The following is a 22,243-nucleotide window of genomic DNA, read 5'->3' as shown; positions in this document are numbered from 1 at the left end:
GTATCTATTCAAGAAATAAAGTAAAGCAAAGCACTAAAGGTGTTGGATTGCAGGAGTTGTACAGTAAACGTCGATAACTTTACTGTATATAGTAGACACCTGGATCTTTCTGTGCCTTTTATGGTAATTTACCTTCCTATGAAACTTGTTAAATTTATAAATCAAAATCCTTGGTGAAAACATTACGATTGCATGGTGATTCCTTGGTGGAGGTAATTTATATTAATAATGCAATTAGTTTTAGATCACCACAACAAAAGATAAAATGAAGATATTATGTTTGACAAAAATAGAAGTACTTGCACCAAGGCACAATAATTAAATTTTTAGTATTTTCTAACGTTTATGAAAATTCTTTCAAACTAATTAATTTTTAGTAATTTCTCACCTGAGAGAGAGAGAGAGAGAGAGAGAGAGAGAGAGAGAACTATAATAGTAGTGCAAGAAGATGATTAAGTGACTTGCGCTCAATGATGAAGGAAAACAGATGCTCTGAAGTTATCATACACAATAGAAAAATCAATATATGTAAAGAAAAAGTAAATTAAATAAAATAACTTTTAAGTCTTATTTTATATTTAATGCAATCACTTGCGAGTGTCACTACAAAAAAGTAGGGCATTACCGAAGGCCAGAAGCCCTCGGTAAAAGCCACAGGCCGTCGATAATGGGTGTTTACCGAAGGCTTATCGACGGCCAAAAATCCTTCGGTAAATCCCTTGTCGCTAACAATTACCGAGGGCTTTCGCCCTTCGGTAATTACCGAGGGCCAAAAGCCTTCGGTAATTACCGAGGGTCAAAAGCCTTCGGTAATTACCGAAGGGCTGAAGCCTTCGGTAATGACCAAACGAGGGTATTTACCGAAGGGCAGAAGCCTTCGGTAATGACCAACAGTGGGCATTTACCGAAGGGCAAAAGCCTTCGGTAAATTGCAGAGCAGCTTTCACAGAAATGGCATTTCTTGTGCAACCCAGAACTGTATATCAAATTTCAATTACAAACAGACCTGCCTATAAGTTTTCAAGCACATACAAACATGCATAATGTGCATCTCAAAGATGCAATCAATTATCTACTTCATCCTTATAGTTACTCATTTTAAGTCTTACCCTGTATTAAAAGAAATTTTCAAGGGTGTTGTCATGGTCTTTTTCCAAGAGGGAATTTCGGTTGAAGGGTGGGGAACAAGGTGTGGAGATTATATATAAGGTGGGGAATTTAGGTCTTGCTTATTTTCATATTGATATCCTAGCATTAAGAAAGTAGTTCTATATTCGTTGTCAAAATTTGTTTAATACAAAGTAAGAATTCAAAACAGCTAACATCTATTTTATTAGAATGAGTTCCTAATACTTGGTGCTCTTCATCCATAAGAACAGAAATTAAACCATGAAAGTCTCTATTTTAAGAATTGTGATAGATACTCAATAATAACAAGAGCCTAGGTGAAGAGGAAAGAAAGGAAGTGATTAAGGACAATCATGAGTAAGGAGTAAAGTGTAGAGGAAGAGTAAGGAAGGTCTGAAGTTTGCAAAGGTTACTAAACCAAGACATAGAATGAGCAGAAGGCAAGCAAAAATAAGCAAGAACAGTGAGACTCAGGAGGAAGCTAAGCAGCTGACCTAGTCACTGTAATGCCTCATTTCTCACTTCAATCAGCGATCTGTGGGTTAAGTTCCAGTTTCCTGTATTACTTAATGGATTTTAATGATTATTCTTTTGGACTCAAGTCCACAAAGAGAGGCCAATAACAAAATAGCCTATTAGGTACAAAAAGTAGTAATTTGAGGTTCATAGGATTAGTTATGTGTACAGTGATATAAAGAGTAAAGAAACCTTATTGTCTGCTCCCACACCCCCTCTTGCAAAGGAAAGAAAGATAAAACATTTTCCATTACTTATAAGAGCATAATATTTGAAACCTGTGAACTAGAAACAGTTTAAGTGTATCCTCATTTCTAATACATTAAATTCCAGAGTATAAGCAAGTGTGCATCGTAATGTAATTATACAGCTCTAAAACAGAACATACCTTCCAAGTGAAATCAAATGAGTAAATGCTATTGCAAACTTGATTGGCTTGAAGAAAACAACCATACACTGTAACATAGGAGAGAGAAATGTCATTTATTAGTGCTTATTCTTGTCTGTCAAAATAAATGAGTTATTATACATTAAAGTAGAAAGAATAACAGTTGTAAGTCAAGTTTTCAGAAAGGAAGTGAAAATAACTATATTCCCATCAAAGTTTTCATAAAAAAGGCAAGAGAAGCCATTACCCTCATTATCAGTTTTTGATTTAAGTAAAAGAAGCCAAAAGAATAGGAGTTTCTTGCTGATTCTCTATAACTATAATATAATGATGAACACATTTCAATGGCATTGTTGCTGCCTTGGGTTTTGACTCTACTGGTCCAATGTTACAGTTATACTGGACATAGAAACATTATCAACATTCACAGGGGTATAAGGTGCATCATTATCCACTTCATATTATATATATTGATATATATATATATATATATATATATATATATATATAATATCATGGTGGCTAATATTACTTGACTGTCATATGCAGAGATTTCTAGACCAAGAAAATGAGACTTGTAGTCCACCATTTCAAATCATAATAATATGGTAGTGAAAGTGGATTTAAAAAGCAAGAAACAAATTAGAAGTTGCAATGTCAATTCACTCATTCACTTCCATTTTAAAGCCAATTTTGATGGTTTAAGAGATGATTATGCATTTAGGCATAAAAATGAGCATTTCAATACTGCACACAACTTTAAAATGGAAAAATAAACTTGCTAAAACTTTGCTTATGCACAAACACAACCAGATTCAACAAATCATTCCACACATTGCCAAATATGCATGAAAATGTTACCAAAACTACACTAGAATTCAGAATTCAGTGAAATTAAATGAAGACAACACTTGCAATGACTCTAACAACTCCTAAAACACTTGATATAACTGTAGAGAATCAACTGGAAGCATTTAAACACCTAAGACACAAGCAATGATATGAAACACAGTGAAAAGATTGATCAAAAAAGCAATAATAGCACCTTGTTTCAGGATTTATTACCAACTCAACTATGGTTTTTGCAGTTTTGTGATTAATACAGGTTTCTATTAATTGGAAAATGTTTAATATCATTATACAAACTTGCACATTGCTTAATAAACAAAACAGTTACACTGAAACAGATTTATGAGATTGCACCAGATTTATTCCATTTTGTGCATAATTTTTGAAACAGATTAATGTTTTAAGTGATGTAGCACATATAATCAAGGCTAGACATTGTCTCATTCCCTTATATCATTCATAAATGACTACCAATGCACTGCAACTAGAGAAAAGAATGAAACCTTAGCTGGAAAAAATATTCTGCACTACAAAAGGTCCCTAGTTTGGTGGTTTGATACTAAAAAACATATGCAACTGATTTAAACACACAACTGAATGTTCAGGTAACTTTATTTGATGATTTTAATTGTCTTTAAACTCTAAAATGAGTTATAAACAGCTTGTAACTCAAAATCACCACTCCACTTCTATTTTAACTCAAAAAGTGATGGTTTTCACCTTGTTAAATGTCCTTGCAATGGCCAGTTCGAGTTTCATCATGCATAGTTGTTGTTTTCAAGCTTAGTTTAGTGTATTTACACTTTCTACAGTCATTTGCATTGATAGCTACCTGTTTCAATCATTATAACTTACAATGAGGTGTGTAGTTGTTTAATTTGCTACATTATTAGTTGTTATAAGATCAAATTTTGGAATCTACTATTTCTATGCCAAATAATACCTCAAAAGACTTTGTTTTGATGATTTAAAGTTGTTGTAAAATTCTAATTTGACTTATAACCAATGTTGTGCAGTTTCACAACTCAAAACCTGAATTTACAGGTCATTTTTTCTAGTGAAAGTTGAATCCAACTCTGATTTTTGAATTAGTGCATTTGTAATTGCTTTGGGTTGTAACAAAAGCTAGGTTGTGATTTGAATTGAAACATGTGAAAAAGAAACATTATACAGTTGCTAAAAGGCATTTACTCCAATGGTTTCATCCTGAGCACACTATTTTTGGCAAAAAATTATTGATTGTAATGCTTTAGACAAGTGTATTTCATACATTCATACATGTTTGAAGTGCTAACAATAAGAAATTATCACTGAATCTCAAAAAGACTAGTTCAGTTGATCATTTTGCTAGTTTTATCATTGTTTATGTTTTTTGTAGAGCTTTGCACCGTGCTTTAGTCTTTGAGTGGTTTTAGGTCACTTCATATCTCCTACTTGATAGTCTGCAGCTAGGTCTAGTTGATTAGGACCTTCTTATGCATTTAATTGAACCACCCACCCTTGACTCTGTTGTTTCTCCATTCTGCAACAATTATTAGTGAAATTTTCTGTATTTATGGGAACTGCCACTATCAATTGTTGATTCTATGTGTTTCTGTGTTGTTTCAATGTTTGTGTACACTCATAATTAGATGTTGTCAATTTTGTTTCTATTAGAGAAGGATGGATTTACGTGGCCACCCAATTTACAAGTCCTAAAGCTAACTTCAAACAGTTTCTCCAATGATTTTCTGTCATCTCTAAGTGGGCTTCAACGTCTCAAATCGCTTGATTTTAGATCAAACCGATTAAACGGATTGCTCGATATAAGTGGCTAGTATGACTATTTTTTTTTATGGTGATTGGACTTAGACTTAGACCTATAATTTGTAACCTACAAGTCCTACTAAGTACACTTTAAACCATTCAAATAATATCAAACTTCATTTCTAATAAACACTTTTAAATAAATAAAAATAATATAAGCTCTGCACCCATACAATTATTTTAAAATGAAATCATTTTATTGATTTTATAACACTCTTAATTGTAAGATACTTGTTTGGAATATGAAAGAAATTGGCTTTGAATGGAATTGTACTGGTGCTAACAACAACAAATGAAATAAGGGGTTTGGAAGCAGTGGAAAGATTGAAATAGTTTCGACCATCAGACTTTGTGGTTTTTCATCAACTTCATGTGACACACACTTACAATGTTACATACTTAGCATATTTCATCACAACCAGATTTAGAAAACTTTATATATTGGTCAGTGTTACTATCTCCTTCCCTCCTTTTCAATTTTTTATCATAAAGTTTTAACACATGTAAACCTCAGTGTTGCAGGTGGATTTCAATGTTTTTTAAAGCTTCATTCCTTTGCTTCTTATATATGACAAGTTCTATGTGGTTGAAAGTTCAAACTCTATATCAGGACTATTGGACCATCCATGTTTGAAGCAGAGGCTCTTGGTTTAGGAGCTATGTATGAAACCGAGACTATTTGTTTACCTAAGCCATATAAGGTGACTTGCTGCTAGGACTTGTAGTTTGGACCGCTACCTACTGGTGGTTCTTTCATCATCATGGAATTCATACAATTTGGTGCATCTTGAGGTTATCATGTCAAAAACCTAGAAATTACTTCTGATTACGAAAGTTATAGTATCAACCATTTACAATATATAACATGATGTGTACGTTGATTGGAAGTAGGTCAAGGGGAAGTTAGAGGTTGAAAGCTTCACTTCGTAGTTGAAGTTTAGAGCACACAGTTGCACGCATTAAAAGCAAAGGCAACAAACCAATAAAATTTCTCAATCAAACAACATCATACACTACTGCCACAAGAACATCAAACAGATTCAACAACATTGTAACTCATAATGAATTATTAAAAGCACAACTTACCTCAACCAAGAAAGCACATGACGATGGCAAGCCTTCTACAGCACGACAGCCACACAAGACCACAACGACCCTCTAAGGAAGTCCCTCCACCTACTTCCTTCAACTTCTGAGCACACTGTCCTGAGGTCGCCACAAGCTAATCGTCACGCCGCGACCACCACCTTCGAACAGCCCCCTCGGAATAATGTACTCCCTCAACCACCACCCTCCTCACCGGCCCTATCCTAGCGTCGACACAACAATTGCAGCAAAAAAGGGGTTAATTTTGATTTCAGAACGAAAGAGGAAGTTGCTTGGGGGTTCAGAGGTGAGACACCAAAAATTGGGGGAAAGCTTCTGTGGAAACTAAAATTTGCAGAATGGGAGAGGGAAATCCCAAATTTTCAATTCATTAGGTCGATGCTTATACCGACGGCCTATGGGACCTTCGGTAAACTTAAAAAGCCTTCGGTAATCAACCACTTCCATGACCGTCGGTACATCCTTCGGTAAATTAAATTTACCGAAGGCCACAGAGGCCGTCGGTATTATTCCTTCGGAAATTAACGATTTTCCTGTAGTGTGTATTAAGACTGAAACAAAGAGAGATGAGTTCAGTTTTGAAGCACTTTTGATGTAAATTCATTAAATTTAAAAGCTATATTCACAAACACGTAAAGGAAGTTAACTTAAGTTAGGATATACAATAGACATTTACACTTACACACAGCAACGATTAGCAGTCTACCAGTAGTCCATACAAGAACACGAACCATGTTCAAAATGGTGAAAGCGCTTCCTGTCTCGAATAACTATCTTTCGCTCATACATTTTTGCGATTAATTTCATTGAGGAATGACAATCTTCACAAATTCTCAAATTTTTCACAATACAAAGTGATGTCTTCGGGGGTGTACTAATTAAGCCAAAAGCAACAGCAATCTTCTCACTATGGTAGTGCAGCACGATTTCTTTGTTTTTCTCATCCATCTTGAGCAACACTTGTGTGGTATCTGGCATATGACCTTCCAAGCTCAACTTGTTTGAAATTTCCTTCAACATTGAGTGTATGTCTTTGGCTCTAGGATGGGAATCATCCTCAACAAGGAACTCATGAGTAACACCATCAATTTCAATCCAGCTACATCCAGGGTCTTTTCTTATATCCATGTCTTTCATCATTAACCTCACCTCTGCAACTCCATCCCAATTCCCTGATGAGGCATACATGTTGGAGAGAGCCACATATGCCCCACTGTCATGAGGAGCCAATTGCATTAAAACCTCCGCAACACGCGTACCTATTTCGATATTTTTATGCATCTTACAAGCACCAAGTAAAGCCTTCCATATGACATCGTCTGGCTTCATTGGCATGCTCAATATAAGCTGTTCTGCTTCTTCAAGATAACCAGCACGACCCAGAAGATCAACCATGCACCCATAGTGTTCAATTTTAGGCTCTAATCCAACCCTATTAACCATGTCATTAAAAAATGATCTTCCCTTGTCCACTAAGCCTGCATGGCTACAAGCACTTAAGATGGCTATGTACGTAACATCACTCGGGGATATTCCACATTTTTCCATCCTCGACAAATAATTAAACACATCATTGGCTTTACCATGCATGGCAAGACCACTAATAACAACATTCCATGTTATAACATTGTTTTGAGGTAGCTCCTCAAATACCAGAATGGCCTTCTCAATGCTCCCACACTTGGCGTACATATCAACCAGAGCCGAACCAAGCACATCATCAATCCGGATCTTATTCTTCTCTGCATATAAATGCACCCATTTCCCCAACTCAAGCGCTCCAAGACGCGAAATCGCAGGTAGCACACTGATCAAAGTGACCCGGTTCGGCGACATGTCTCCCATCTGCGTCATCCTACGAAACACTTCTATGGCCTCTCTATAAAATCCATTTTGAGCATACCCAGAAATCATCACATTCCAAGAAACCACACTCCTTTGAGCCATCCTGTCAAACAAGTCCCTAGCAGTCTTAAGGTTCCCAACTCTTACATACCCATCAACCATCACATTGCATAGAACCACATTAAACTCTCCCCTCCTCTCCTCTCTCACCAACCTCCTCACATCATCAACACCCTCAACATTCCTATAAAACAAAACATGAGCATCGTCCATACTCCCACACATCACGTACATCCTTAGCAAATTAGTGACAACAAATTCATCGTTCACCAATCCAAACTTAAGAACTAACCCATGAACCTGTTTCCCTTCTTCGAACCTGGCCATGACTGCGCACGCCTTCAGAACAGATGGGAAAGTGAACCGGTTAGGCTCCACCGTTGCCTCGGTCACCATTTGGCAGAAAACAAAGAAGGCGTCCAAGAGCCTATCTTGGGTTTCAGCAAGTGCTCTTATCACAGTGTTCCAAGCAAAGCAATTCCTGTTAGGCATTTGGTCGAACACTGAGAGGGCATAACCAATATCACGAAAATCAGACGTGGCACTGAGCCTAAGAATCTCTGTTGCTATTGTGGTGTCACGGGTTCGTGCTGTTTTGACAAAAAACGCATGCACTTGCTTCAATTCTCGCATGCTTTTGCATGTCCTGATTTGTGGGACACCAATATGTGGATCATGACATGCTGTATTGGTCTGAAACATAAAAGCATTCATCTGTGAGCAAAATTTATCTTTTCATCCAGAACAGGCGTGAATTTCAGTATCTTGCTTATGTGCATATCTCCATCTTAACAGAAGAAAACTCTCCCTTTCTAATAGAATTGTGAATGTTTGGTTTGGAGATTGGATACTCAAAGATAAGATGAAAGAAGCTTAAATACAACTTTTGTCCTTTTATTTTTGTTTAATCATTTAGAATATTCTATTTCAGATTTTCTCAATTAAGTCTTCGTATCGTAAGATATTTCAATTAGTGAAAAATTGAATTAAGTGAGGACTTGTGTTAATTTGGATAGACGGCAAGTCCTCAATTTTATATATCATTGTTTTAATCTTATTTTATTTTGAGATTTTATTCTATTTCAGTTTAATATTTTTTAAAATAAAGTAATTTTGTTTTTTTAAACTAAAACAAAATTTAACTGTTTTTTGTTGTACAAATATTTTAATTAAATATTTTTAACAAGATTAAATAAATTTAAAGGCATTTTGAACTGACTTTTTTGACACTACTAAAATTGATGCAAAAATATGTTTATGAATGAAATAAAAAATCACTTTGCTTATTTGATCAGAAATAAGATCACTTAACCACTCAAAAACACCTATGACTAATTATACACATTACAACCAACAATTTGCAAACTAAGAGTATAAACAAGTCTCAATTAACTCAAAAATGGGTCTTAAACCTTCATTTTCATCACATACCTTCTCCTTTTGATTCTTACTTGTTAAAACCCTTAAAATGGACTAAGATAACATAAAAAAACTCAACCTACAATTCTACCTAGTTTCCACTTCTCAAATCAACGTCATATTTTTGGCTAACTAAGATCCTAAACAAGTTTAAAACGACCATAAAAACATATTTCAAACATCAGTTATAACTCCAAAATTGTTTCTCTAAAAATTTACATACCAAAATCTCAAATTAGACTAAAAATAGCTCCTGGAACAATTACTTTTTACCAACTTATATCCTACATCAATTTTGCACGTAATTATACTCCAATACAGTAGCATCAAATGTTCAAACCAATACCACTTCTCAGACACACACAATATACATCAATATATAAGCATCACTCACAATCATCTCAACTATAGCATATTCAACAAAGATGATTTCTTATAACATCTCAAACACAAATTCATACATCTTAAAACAAAATTGAATGAAACATTAGCTCCCCTTACATGATGAAAAGCTTAAACTGCTATAATAGCCCCAAAACCCCTACCTCAACTCAAATCGTTTTAACGGTACCTATAGACCACAAAAATATGATCATAATAGGTTCTTAAGATCATTGATTGACAAGAAATTGGAAAAGGAGGTTGAATGACACATGCATCATACCTACATGTATGGCTCAAACATAAAATCAAAGAAAAAAAATTAGTAGAAACTAACTTATTCTATAGAAAAAACTGATCATATAAGGAGTTAGAAATTAAGGAATATAAAGTCTAGAAGAAAGATTTTAAAGAAATTATACATATTTTTTATAATAAGATATGTTCCTGATCTTATAATAAATTAATTATTAATATATAAGATTATCATCAAAATTTTGAAGAGAGTTTTTAATATTGTAAAACCAGTAAATATAAGCCTAAATGATAATAACATAGAAATCTTCAAATATAATATTCTGATTATAAAAATAAAAATATTTTTATTTTGAAAAAAAGTTTTTATTAATAATTGAACAAAATATTGATGAAAATGTCTTACTATACTAAACTAAAAGTAAAAAATCTCTTAAAAATGACTTAGTAGAACTTATAAGATGTACATGTTCTTTTGATTTCAAAAGACATTATTCTTAAAATATTTTTTATTAATATATTATGTTATTTGATTTTCTCAATAACAAGGAAATATGATTATGTATATTTTTTTCATTTTTATTTTTTTAACTTTTTCAATTCATTCATCAACTCGTTATTTTAAAAGTGAGTTAACCAGTAAAAAAAATAAAATTAAATCAGCTCACTCAAACAAAATGAAAAGTACTTTAAATTTTTAATGAAACGATTTTCTAATAAAAATTAAATAAAAAATATACTAATTTAAGTTGAAGTTAAAACTTAATTAAATAAAATAAATAAAATAAATTTTTGTAGGATACTAGGCAAATCTCACCAGCAGCATCTTAAGCCCAGCCCAGATCGTTAAATCCTCACTCACTCAAATATCACAACCTAACCGCCGCAAGCACCTCCTCCACAAGCAAAACTTCCTCCGACCAGACATACCCAAGCCACCATCCCATTCAAGGTGCATTATTTTCTCCCCAAAAGCGCACACTGACCTGAATTCAGAATGAAGCTCGACGTGGATGTGTTGAGATATCTCTACAAAGATGATTTTAGGGTTCTCACCGCCGTTGAATTGGGCATGCGGAATGTGCGTTTTTCTCTCTTCCTATCCTACGCCATTTTTTTTTATAATTTCAATTTAAATATCATATGTTTTGAACTTTTGAGTTCAAATTAACGAAATTACCCCCCGGCTGCAGCATGAAATCGTACCCACGGAACTCATCGATCGAATTGCGCGTCTCAAGTACCTCTCAATATTCTTCCGCTCTCAGTCGCTTTACTATGTTTTTTTCTTCCACTCTTGTCACTAATTTTTATGTTAATGTTTGTAGGCATGGAGGCACGTACAAAGTTTTGAAGAATTTGCTCAAGCACAAGTTGCTGCATCATGACTCTTCTAAATGTTGGTACCTTCTAGTCTGTTTATTATTATTCGTATTAACAAAGAATACTTATGATCATATTTTCTTTTGAATGACCTTCTAATCTGTGTGAGCTTAATTTGATTTTAGATGATGGATTCCGCCTTACCTATCTTGGTTATGATTTTCTTGCCATTAAAACTATGGTGAACAAAGGAGTGTTTGTTGCTGTTGGTCGCCAAATCGGTGTTGGAAAGGAATCTGGTATTGTATTTAATGCTCTTCTAATATTGTGGTCTTCATTCAATCATATTTCATAAGTTTTTTTTTTCCTAATTACGTTGGCATTTGTGCCCTGCTAGATATATTTGAGGTTGCCCGTGAAGATGGAACTGTTCTAGCCATGAAGTTGCATAGACTTGGTAGAGTCTCTTTTAGAGCTGTCAAATCTAAGCGTGACTACTTGAGACATCGAAGTAGTTATAATTGGCTCTATTTGTCTCGCCTTGCTGCCCTTAAAGAATTTGCTTTCATGAAGGTTTTACCTTCCCCCCCTTTCGGCTATACATTTGCTGTATATTTGAATTATTTTATTGTTTTTTGATTCTCTAGTCACTGACACACGTGGTCTGCATGAGCAGGCTCTGGAAACCCATGGCTTTCCTGTTCCAAATGCTGTAGAGCACAATAGACATTGTGTAGTCATGTCACTTGTCCAAGGTTATTCTCTGTAGGTATCCTTCATTACTTGTGCTATTATTAATTTTTTTTCTTGTGTTTCTTTTTCTTAAGCTGGTTTTATTGTTTCTCGTCTTTCTTTCACCTTTTTTTGCTGATTTTGGTAAACAATTGCTTGATTTGTCTATTTGGTTTTTCAAATGCAGTGTTCAGGTGAAGCAGTTGCAAAATCCAGAGACAGTTTTTGAGACAATCATTGGTTTAGTTGTTCGGTTGGCTGAGCGTGGCCTTATCCATTGTGATTTCAATGAATTCAATATCATGGTATGCTTTGACTGGTTTGCATAATGATCAAAGAGGATTCTCAATTTTTGTTGGTTTTCTAATCTAATTTACACTTTGAATTCCATTCACTGTAGATTGACGATGACGAAAAAATTACCATGATTGATTTTCCTCAAATGGTATCCGTGTCACATCGTAATGCACAGATGTAAGGGTCTCCTTTTGTGATAGTTTTGGTCATGATTTTCTTTTGACTTGTTATCACACTTCTTAGCCACCCTGTCATTTTTCCATGTTTTCTTTTGTTATTTCTTATGTAGTTTACAAAATTTGCAGGTCATTTCGCATTCTGATCAAACTTATTAAGAATTTAAAGGGCTAATATATAGTGTTCAAGAAACTATTATTCTTCCATAGTTCAACCTGCTTCGTCCCTGAAAAAGAATCTTTTTATAATTTAGTCATGTGTCTTTAAATTTGAGGTATAAATTCAACATGTTAAGCCTTATAATACGATTTTTAGATTTATTATGACATCTCTTTTCAATTTATGAAGTATAATATGCTAATAGAACTTTTCTCATTTTTTTTAGGATACCCTTATATAAGTTCTGTTATCATACGAAAGTAGTATGTGAAAATAAGTAGTATATTAGTTTCATACTTCTTAAGTTTTAAAATCAATATTCATAGTAAAAATAAGATTTTGAAAATTTGCAAATAGTAAAAAGGTGCTGAAGTTATATGTCCAAGTGTGTCATATTAGTGGAAAAGCAGAGTATATTTTATTTCTAGTTTAACCATATATTATTTATCCTTATTTCAGGTACTTTGACCGTGATGTTGAATGCATCTTTAAATTTTTCAGGAAAAGGTAGGTTGTTATTTTAAATCATGTATTTGTCAACTTTAGGGATGCTTTTGCATATCGCTTTTAATATTTTGTTGTCTTTATTATTCAAATGATGTTAGGGAAAAATATAAATGATATTCTCACATAACTTGCCCGAACTGCAGAGTTAATTTCAGTAAAGTAGCAAGTAATTAGGTATGTCTGTTATTACAAGTTAGCATACCTTGTTAGAAAGTGCATTTAGTGAAAAATATAACGGACATGGTCAAAGGACCTGGACTCACGATTCTTACACTATGTTTGGAAGGGATGAAAGTGGGAGAAAATAAATAGAGAGGAAAACAACACACAAGTATCCTTTTTCTCTGTTTGTTTGGAGAGAAAGTGAAAGAAAAATGAGAAGAGTTGACTGCTACGAATAACAATTTAGACTTTACTTTCCTTTTACTTCCTTCACTACCAAACACCAGGCTAGTTTCTATCCTTTTAAGTCTGTCTTCCACTCTCTTGTGCTTTCATTAAATAAGGAGTTTCCTTAAGGTCGTACATGTTGGGAAATTTTTTGAATTTATGCTCTTGAATCTTTTCCGTCTGACTTGCATTTATATATAACCTATATGCAATCTGTATCTTTTTACTATAAACTATCCTTTTATGCAGATGTATTTATGTGATTCTTTTTTCCTGTATTTTTTAGTATAATTTTAATATTCTTCATTTTCCATTTGGTTTTTGGTATCTTATCCCTATCTCATTTTCATCTCCTGTTTTTACTGCATGGCTGATAGATCTTTGGTTTCTGAACTTGTTGAAAGGTTTTTGGATATAGTATTTGGCTGGTAAAATAATCATCTTCATATCATTCCGTCTTGTCTGTTTCAGGTTCAATCTTTCTTTTGAAGAAAGCTTAGATGATATGGACGGTTCTGATGAGGGAAGAGATGGAGCTGGAAAACCCTGTTTTTCTGCGATAGAAAGAAGTTCTGGTTTTCTAGATAGGGAGCTTGCTGCCAGTGGCTTTACTAGAAAGGATGAAGAAGATATTCAAAGGGTACAGTGTTTTTCTTGTTCTTTGAGACGGGGAAGAAAATATAGGGATCATTTTTCAAAAGGCACCATAACTTTGCTTCTATATTTTCCACCTCTTTTGGCTTACTGCTGACACCCAGCATGGACCACCATTTTGCCTCTGGTGAAGCATAAAATTGTCTGCTTTTAGTTATTTTGCGTAGATTGGTAAGCTTTCATTTTTGTATTTGGTTCCGCCTCAAACGTATTCAAATCTCTATGTGCAGTTCATTGAAGGAAAGGCAGAGAGTGATACGAATTCAGAGGGTGAAGAGGTTGACTTAGAAGACCTGAATGAAGCAGGCACTATTGATGGTAATTCTTCTGACTTGTTGGAACAGGTAATGCCATAAAACAGATACAAACCATGTAAAAATGGGCTGTTATTTATTTTATTTCAATAAAATCACATATAAAAGATGTACATGTAAAGAGAGGTAAAACAGTAGTTAGCACAAGCTGACATAAAACAAATAGGCTTACCTGCAGGGGAGATTAACAGTGGGAATCTGAGCTATGAATCGGGGAGTTGAGAAAGTTGTATCCCAATAAAGAAGTGACTTCATAACAAAAGCACTACAAGGAACAACATAGCAAATCTAAGAACTGAGATGTGCTCTTGATAATGAGCATTTTGTTCAAAACATAAACTTTAATATAGCATAGGCAGCTGATAACTCATTATAATTAAAACTATAGCATAGATAGCGAGTATGTATGATTTATGCTGAAGGAAGATTATGGGTATTTGTTTAGCAGATCCATGCTGAAAAACTTAGGAACAATGCTAAACATTCTGTACTGGGGATGGTTGAACTTGAAAATTTTCATTGTTCTGAAATTATCATTAAATATAGTATATAAGTGAACTGTGATATCTAAATTCGAATATCCAGTATTTGGTCTACTTATAGTTTGTCAATTGACTAGCGGGCTTATTTACGCTGCCATATTTTTTTCTGCTTATTTCATTAGTTGTGTAAGTCTAATTCTGCAATGATGGTTGAAGGATTGTTATTTTGTTTTAATCAGAATGAGGGATATGAAAGTCAGTGGATAGAGAAGACTTGTGAAGCACGTGAAAGCAGTGGATCTGAAAAGGAAGATGCAAATGACAATGTGAGCAATGTTTTATTTTATCGGGTGGTTATCTCAATGCTATGTTTGTACTGTTTCCTTTTGCTCTTCATAATATTCAATTCAAAGAATTTATAGTCTTAAACGCTGATCCATGATGATTTTTTTGGGAAATAGCTTGTATATGTCTGGCTTGTTAACAAGAAATGTTATGCATATCCTCTTCTAGAGTAGAGTTATAGTGCATTTCTTCTCTAACCTTGATGTCGTATTTTCTCAACCATAGGCTCATTTTGTTAACGTAAATTTGCTAGTGACGTAGTGTAGAACATTATTTCCTTGTATTGCTTCCTTTTTTTATATTATTCAAGTTTATATATATAGCATGTTATTTGGCCATTGCATGAAAGCCTCAATAGTGGTAATTTTGATTCACAGGAGGAAAACAATGAAGAAGTCACGGAAAATGAAGCTGAACTCGTTAAGAGCTTGAATAAGCAAAGACGACGTGCTGTGGCAGCAGTTCGTAAGGGACATAAGACTATTGGAGGCAGAAATTCCTACAAAGACAAAGGTGGTAGGTCATCTCACAATTCTAAAATCCAGAAACAGTTGAGCAGCTGGTGAAATATGTAGGAACCAAAACACCTGTGATGTTCAATGGTGCCATTCATGAGACACCTTAAAGTTTTGGTAGGATATTGTAGACGACATTTGTCTGGTCAAACTTTCATAGGTAAAGTTCAGAAATATAGGTTATGATCGACCCATCCTCTGTGAAATACTGTTATTTGGAATGAAAATTTTGCCATTCTCTATCAGAAACTTGTCACATTAGCATATTTTTTGTGGACTTAATTATTCTCTGCTACTGCCTAGAGTTTCATGTCTATACTATTAATCATTCTAGTCTTTTCTTTTTCGGCAGTTTTTTTAAGTTGTTCTATTGTTACTTGGGAATTGATTCTAAATTTATTTCTATATTAAAAGTTGCGTGAAAAAAAAAATGTATGATTAACAAGAGAAAGGAAATTATCGGTGTGTTTGAAAGAAGACAATGTAATACTTAAATGTTATTGTCTCTCAAATCATACTTTATGTAATCGTTTTTTTATTAATATTAAAGTATTTTTTTTAATAAAAAATGGAAAAATTAGTTCTGGGCCAATGTCCAAACTATCCCCTGATATACCATGCAAGTATCAATCATCACTTCAGAAATGGTGATTTCCATATTTTCCAACTCAGTTCTCCTTGAGAATTTTTTTCCCAACCTGTTTCATAAAAATTTTCCATGCAGCAGATTTTTATTTAATTAAAAGAACATATTACCATGAAAATGTTAGAATTATGTTCCAAAATATTCAATTCCCAGATCTTAAAATTATAAAACTATAAAATTATAAAATTGTAAAATTAAAAATTATAAAATAATAAAAATATAAAATTATGCAATTACAAAATCATAAAGTTATAAAATGATAAAAATATTAAATTATAAAATCATAAAATTATAAGTATCTTACAAATTATTTAACAGTAATAACTCTAAACATTTATTATATAAGTTTGGTTTTGCAAAAATAGTTGGTTATTTACATTAAGATTTAAATTTATTGTGAAATATTTTATTGTTGCTAACTTACACTAGTTTATTTTTATGGTTGTTTTATAAATATAACACTGGTTAAATGAGTGAAGATGACCTACACTTTTTGTAGGTATTATTTGAACCTGTGTATAAGACACGGACTTATCATTAATTCTATAATCTATTTAAATGTGGTGAGTGCAAGACGCAATATTTAGAAACTTTAAGCTGCACTTAATTGATTATAATTACAAGATAAAATATATAGTTCTTTTCTAAAAATTTGATTGACTGAATTGTGAGATTTTTTATTTTTTTAAGAGAATTCAACTGAAACCTAGAAGCTGTTGTAAATTGACAGTGTAAAATATTGAAAGTGATTACATTGTAAAAATCTATAAATTTTAATTATAATGAAGTTTGGATAAAAGAATTAATTTTGACTATTTCAATTCAGTGGGTTCAAACATGTACTTCCTAATTTTTTAAACAGGAAAGTGTCTAGTCTAATGTAATAGTTTATTTGAAATAATTGCATTGTTGGTTCATGTGAAAAAAATTCATTAAAGTCAAAGTTGTAAATTTTAGTTTTATTTTTCAACATAAAAATTGCATGTTATTACCTTTGTATGCACGAGATGTTGCATGCTTGTTTTAAAAATGATTTACTCGATTTTTTTTTTCCAACTTACAAAATACTCATTCTTTGTATGTTCTTTTATAACCAAATAAGCTATCAATAGAAAATTAGTGTGTATTTACAACACAGTTTTTCTAAACAATGATAACTAATTTTTAACAAAAAAATATCAAATTAAGATATTTAAAATTTAAATATTTTATAAAATATTAATAAAGTAGTTGTATCAAATTATAATGCAGTTATGTAACTATAAAAGACTTTGACTATTTGTTATGTTCAACAAAAAGATCATAAAAGATGTGTTTAACAAAAAGATGACACTAATTATAAGATAAGTGACACCATAAATAGATATGTGTAGGTGAAATTTATGTTCTTGATGGGTATTTTGTTGTTACTACCGGTAATGTGTTTTAACCTTAAGTTCTGTTAGTAAAAGAAAAAAAGATATAAAGATTGAAAATATCATAGTAGAAGAAATATTCAGAGTAAGTGTATCAAATACAAAATCGAAGAAACAATGACGGACACACTACCTGCATGTTACAACGTATTTATAGTTAATCGTAATCAATTTTGGAAAACTGATAAAGTCTTGCAAACAGAGCTTCCTATTCTAGCCATTCAAATTGCTTTTGTTGCTGTGTTATCTCGTCTCTTTTCCATAATTTACAAACCTCTACATCAAACTCGTCTCATTTCACAAATATCTGTAAGTAAATAAAAAGTTATTTTGTTTATTAAAATTATCTCAAAATTTCTTATAAGTGACATTCTAATAATCTAATGTGTCAACATTCTAAATTATAATTATGTAGGTTGGTTTCCTACTAACACCGCCATTACTTGGAAGATTCACACCCATTTTTGAGTTCATTTTTCCGGTAAACGGGATTGTCAATGTTGAGGTTCTTTCCCATATTGGTCTCATTTATTATGCATTCCTTAGTGGATTGGAGATGAACTTAAATACCATTTTACACATGAAAAAGAAACCTGCAAGCATCACTATTGTTGGGATCATCTTTCCCATGCTTGTTGCACCATGCTTATATGCTTTGTTTCGAAAAGTTTATGGGCATATTATGATGTTTCCCCTTGAGGAAAGTACAAATAATACTTATATACTTTGGACTTTAATTCTCACTGTTACAAGTTTTCCTGTGGTAGCACACACACTTTCTGAGCTTAAGCTCCTTTATACTGGTCTTGGTAAAGCGGCTTTAACAGCAGCCATGATTGGTGACACCTATGGTTGGATTCTTTTCACTTTATTTGTTCCATTTTCAACTAATGGTAAAGGAGCTATCTACACTGTGCCATGCACGATAATCTTCATTGTTGTGTGCATCTTTGTGGTACGTCCAATCATTCAATGGTTTATTGATCGTAAGGCAGACAAAGATGAATGGAATGATAATCAATTGCTTTTTATAATCATGGGGGTTTTAGCTTGCTCATGTATTTCAGATTTTCTTGGTGCACATGCCATTGTTGGAGCTTTTGTTTTTGGATTAATTTTACCTCATGGAAGATTTGCTGAATTGGTCATGTCAATTTCAGATGATTTTGTTGGAGGATTTTTAGTTCCCCTCTTCTTTACTGGAACTGGAATGAGACTTATGTTGGCCTCAATTTTCTCCCAACAAAGTTGGCCCTTTGTAGTTGTGATTATACTCTTATTGTGTGCTCTAAAGATTTTAAGCACTTTAATTGTCACCTTGTTCTTCGGTATGCGTATTCGAGATGGTTTAACCTTGGGCTTAATTTTGAATAATAAAGGTGCCATGGCATTAATAATGCTGAACATTGCTTGGGATAGAATGGTATTGATCTATTTAAAATGTTGTAATAAATTACTTTAGTTTCTTAGATATACAATTGCATTCTAATATGTAAGTTCTTGTGATGAGTTATTGCAGATATTTTCAGTACCTACTTATGCCGTTATAACTTCTGCTGTTCTTCTGATGACCATAGTTGTGTCTCCCGTCATCAATGTTGTCTACAAACCAAGACAAAGATTTGAACAAAACAAGCTAAAGACCATACAAAAACTAAGAGTTGATGCAGAACTTCGAATTATATCATGTGTTCACAATACTCGCCAAGCTACAAGCATGATTAGCATAGTTGAGTGTTTTAATGCCATGAGAGTTTCCCCTATCCATGTTTTTGCCTTGTACCTTGTTGAACTTACTGGACGAACTGCTGCCCTAGTTGCTGCACATATAGGGAAGCCTAACAGCCAACCTGGAGAACAAAACCTAACTAGGTCACAAGAAGAGTTAGAAAGCATTCACAATGCATTTGATGCCCTTGGAGAGGCATATGACGCTATTAGAGTTGAGACCTTAAATGTGGTGTCAGCATATACAACTATTCATGAGGACATATACCACTCAGCAGATGAGAAACGCACAAGCTTAATTCTTCTTCCATTTCATAAACAATTAACTTTAGAAGGTACTCTAGAAGTAACAAGTGTTGTATACAAAGATATAAACCAAAATGTAATGCAAGGTGCTCCATGCTCTGTGGGAATATTTGTTGATCGTGATTTTGGGTTAGTTCCTAAAAGGAACCTTCATGTTCGTGTGGTCTTTGTTGGGGGCCCTGATGATCGTGAAGCTCTGGCCATTGCATGGAGGATGGCAGGATGTTCAGGAACACAACTCTCAGTGGTTCGAATTCTTCTATTGGGTGAAGCGGCAGAAGCAGATGCATCGGTTCATGATGAAGCGCAAGGGATATTATCTGCAGTAATAGATACAGAGAGGCAAAAAGAGTTAGATGATGAGTATATAAGCACATTCAGACTTACCGGGGTTCACAGTAACGATTTAATATCCTACTCAGAGATTGATGTTCGTAGTGGTGAAGATATTCCTGCAATCCTAAATGAGATAGAAAAATTTGGTTGTGATCTTTACATAGTTGGACAAGGAAATTGTAGGAACTCTAAGGTCTTCTCAAATTTGCTGGAGTGGTGTGAGTGCTTAGAACTTGGAGTTATAGGAGACATTTTAGTGTCAAACAATTTTGGTTCACGCTCGTCTGTGCTTGTTGTTCAACAATACGGATATGGAGGAATGGATTTTAGAAATAATCTTAACCAGAAAGACACGAACAATAACAAGTTTGAGTCTGTTGTTTGAAGACATAATAAGTATGGAGATTTACAATGAAACATAATGGATTTATGCAAAAATGTTTGGTGAGGTTGATTGATTTATATTAATTTATAGTATATAAACTAATATAAATTTGATCGATTTAGTAGAGTTAGTTAAATTTAAAATTCACTTATTAGTAAATGAGATTATTTGTTAAATATCATATAATCTCATCCTTAGTTTTATTTTGATGTGGTATCATTTTATATTTATCGGTTAAGCTAATAAACAAACAAAATTTATTTTTGCTTATATTTATTTGCAATTTTTTTTTTTCAAATCTGGTTTTTCTTTCCAATCTTTTTCATTATACATTAATATTCATTTTTAATTTTTATCTTTTTGACAAAGTGTTTTTTTTTTCATTCTTATTCAACTTAGTTTGTATCTTAATTTAGTTTCATTTTTATCATTTTCTTGTTTTCTTTTATATTTTTATATACTCTTTTTACTTAATCACATTAATAGAAAGAAAAATAATAATGATGAACTACCGTGACAACATTTTTTTATTCGATCATGACATACCTAAATTCAAATTAAATTGAATTATAAAAAAAACGACTTAATCAATAGTTGAAAATGATAGAAAATAATTTTGTCGATTTTTTTTCTTCTAATAAAGTACTTGATATTTTCTTTTAAATTAATGTAATTCGAAATTTTAGTATCTTTTAAGTAAGTTTGTACTATTTAATTCTTTTTGTTAAGTGAATTTTTTCTTTGACTAATGGTGTAACACTTAATTGAATAAGTTTTAGTGATTATATGAAAATGTTATTATGATTAAAGTAAAAATATTAATGATTTTTATTATTTCCACCGAAACATGTTGGATTATAAAAATAGTCTCTGCAGTCCGATAAGTTTTTAATAAAACAATAAAAATTATTTATTTTTTATATTAATCACAATATCATTTTTTATATTATTCATCTCACGTTTTATTATAATTATAAGTAAAGTGTGAGGACAAACAAAACACTCACGTCACTAAGATAATGAAAAATTAAACAACAAACAATCAATTAAAAATATAAAACTTTTGAATACTAACTAAAAAAATAACAAAAACTTAATTAAAATACCTTAATTTATCACTTACTTAAAAACTAAATAAAATTAAACATTATTAATATAAATAAGTTTTAACGAGATAAAACAGAGTGAAATAAATGCGATAGAAGTATAAATATTTTTTATTGCATATATTTTTTCTGAAAAATTATTTCAACCAAAACTTAATTTTATTGTATCAATTTTAGAAAATAATACAACAAAAGAGTTATTTTTATTTTATACTCTGAATCCCAATTTTTACTATTTTTTTCTAAAAACTTAACACGATATCCATTTTTTTACATTCCTTTTTAACATACTGTTTCTGTTTTGTTTTCACAACAACAATAAAATATCTAAAATTTTAAAATAATTTATTTTTCCACAAATACATTATTTTAGAAGAAAAAGACAATAGTGGATTTGATAAATATATTAGAAAGAAAACTTTAATTGTTTTCGAACTTTTAAAAACAGCTAAAACTTTTTAAAACTGTGGTAGTAGTAATAGAAACTTGTTTACGTGAGTAATATTTTTCACCAAAAGAAATACAATAAAAGCGAAAGGTAGGGGTTCAAATAATAAATAGGGAGTGGGAATATGAATTTCCCTTTCGCTTCTGGGTCATGGGGCAATGGCCCAACCCATTGTACGTTTCCCTTTCTCAAAAACTCTAATGCTTTTGATTTGATTTTGTTTT

The 22,243-nt window shown here is 32.5% G+C and overlaps 3 protein-coding genes across 3 annotated transcripts; 2 read left to right on the top strand and 1 right to left on the bottom strand.

Moving 5' to 3' along the window:
- Window positions 1-1,874: 1,874 nt before the first annotated feature.
- LOC148198159 (pentatricopeptide repeat-containing protein At5g48910-like) lies at window positions 1,875-8,527 on the bottom strand. The gene is made up of 3 exons (XM_088092069.1): window positions 6,477-8,527; window positions 5,774-6,345; window positions 1,875-2,100 (listed from the first exon to the last, which is right to left on the bottom strand). Exon 1 carries the CDS (start codon window positions 8,411-8,413, stop codon window positions 6,497-6,499), a length of 1,917 nt encoding a protein of 638 aa, XP_087948195.1. The 5' UTR covers window positions 8,414-8,527; the 3' UTR covers window positions 1,875-2,100; window positions 5,774-6,345; window positions 6,477-6,496.
- Window positions 8,528-10,590: 2,063 nt separating this feature from the next.
- LOC124838966 (serine/threonine-protein kinase rio2-like) lies at window positions 10,591-15,963 on the top strand. Its single transcript, XM_047314697.2, has 13 exons — window positions 10,591-10,835; window positions 10,948-10,994; window positions 11,083-11,153; window positions 11,263-11,376; window positions 11,475-11,650; window positions 11,754-11,842; window positions 11,997-12,114; window positions 12,210-12,283; window positions 12,902-12,949; window positions 13,811-13,979; window positions 14,224-14,337; window positions 15,029-15,115; window positions 15,512-15,963. The coding sequence occupies exons 1-13, from the start codon at window positions 10,752-10,754 to the stop codon at window positions 15,698-15,700; spliced, it is 1,380 nt and encodes a 459-aa protein (XP_047170653.2). The 5' UTR covers window positions 10,591-10,751; the 3' UTR covers window positions 15,701-15,963.
- Window positions 15,964-17,827: 1,864 nt separating this feature from the next.
- Window positions 17,828-20,465, top strand: LOC124838959 (cation/H(+) antiporter 15-like). Its single transcript, XM_047314688.2, has 3 exons — window positions 17,828-18,019; window positions 18,126-19,133; window positions 19,230-20,465. Exons 1-3 carry the CDS (start codon window positions 17,828-17,830, stop codon window positions 20,463-20,465), a joined length of 2,436 nt encoding a protein of 811 aa, XP_047170644.2.
- The last annotated feature ends 1,778 nt before the right edge of the window (window positions 20,466-22,243 follow it).

This window comes from Vigna umbellata, chromosome 5 (assembly GCF_029865625.1).
Source record: "Vigna umbellata cultivar VRB3 chromosome 5, Vumbellata_1.0, whole genome shotgun sequence".
Classification (NCBI taxonomy): Eukaryota; Viridiplantae; Streptophyta; class Magnoliopsida; order Fabales; family Fabaceae; genus Vigna; species Vigna umbellata.
The sequence above is the reverse complement of the archived record's forward strand: the minus strand, read 5'-3'. Positions and strand labels throughout refer to the sequence as shown.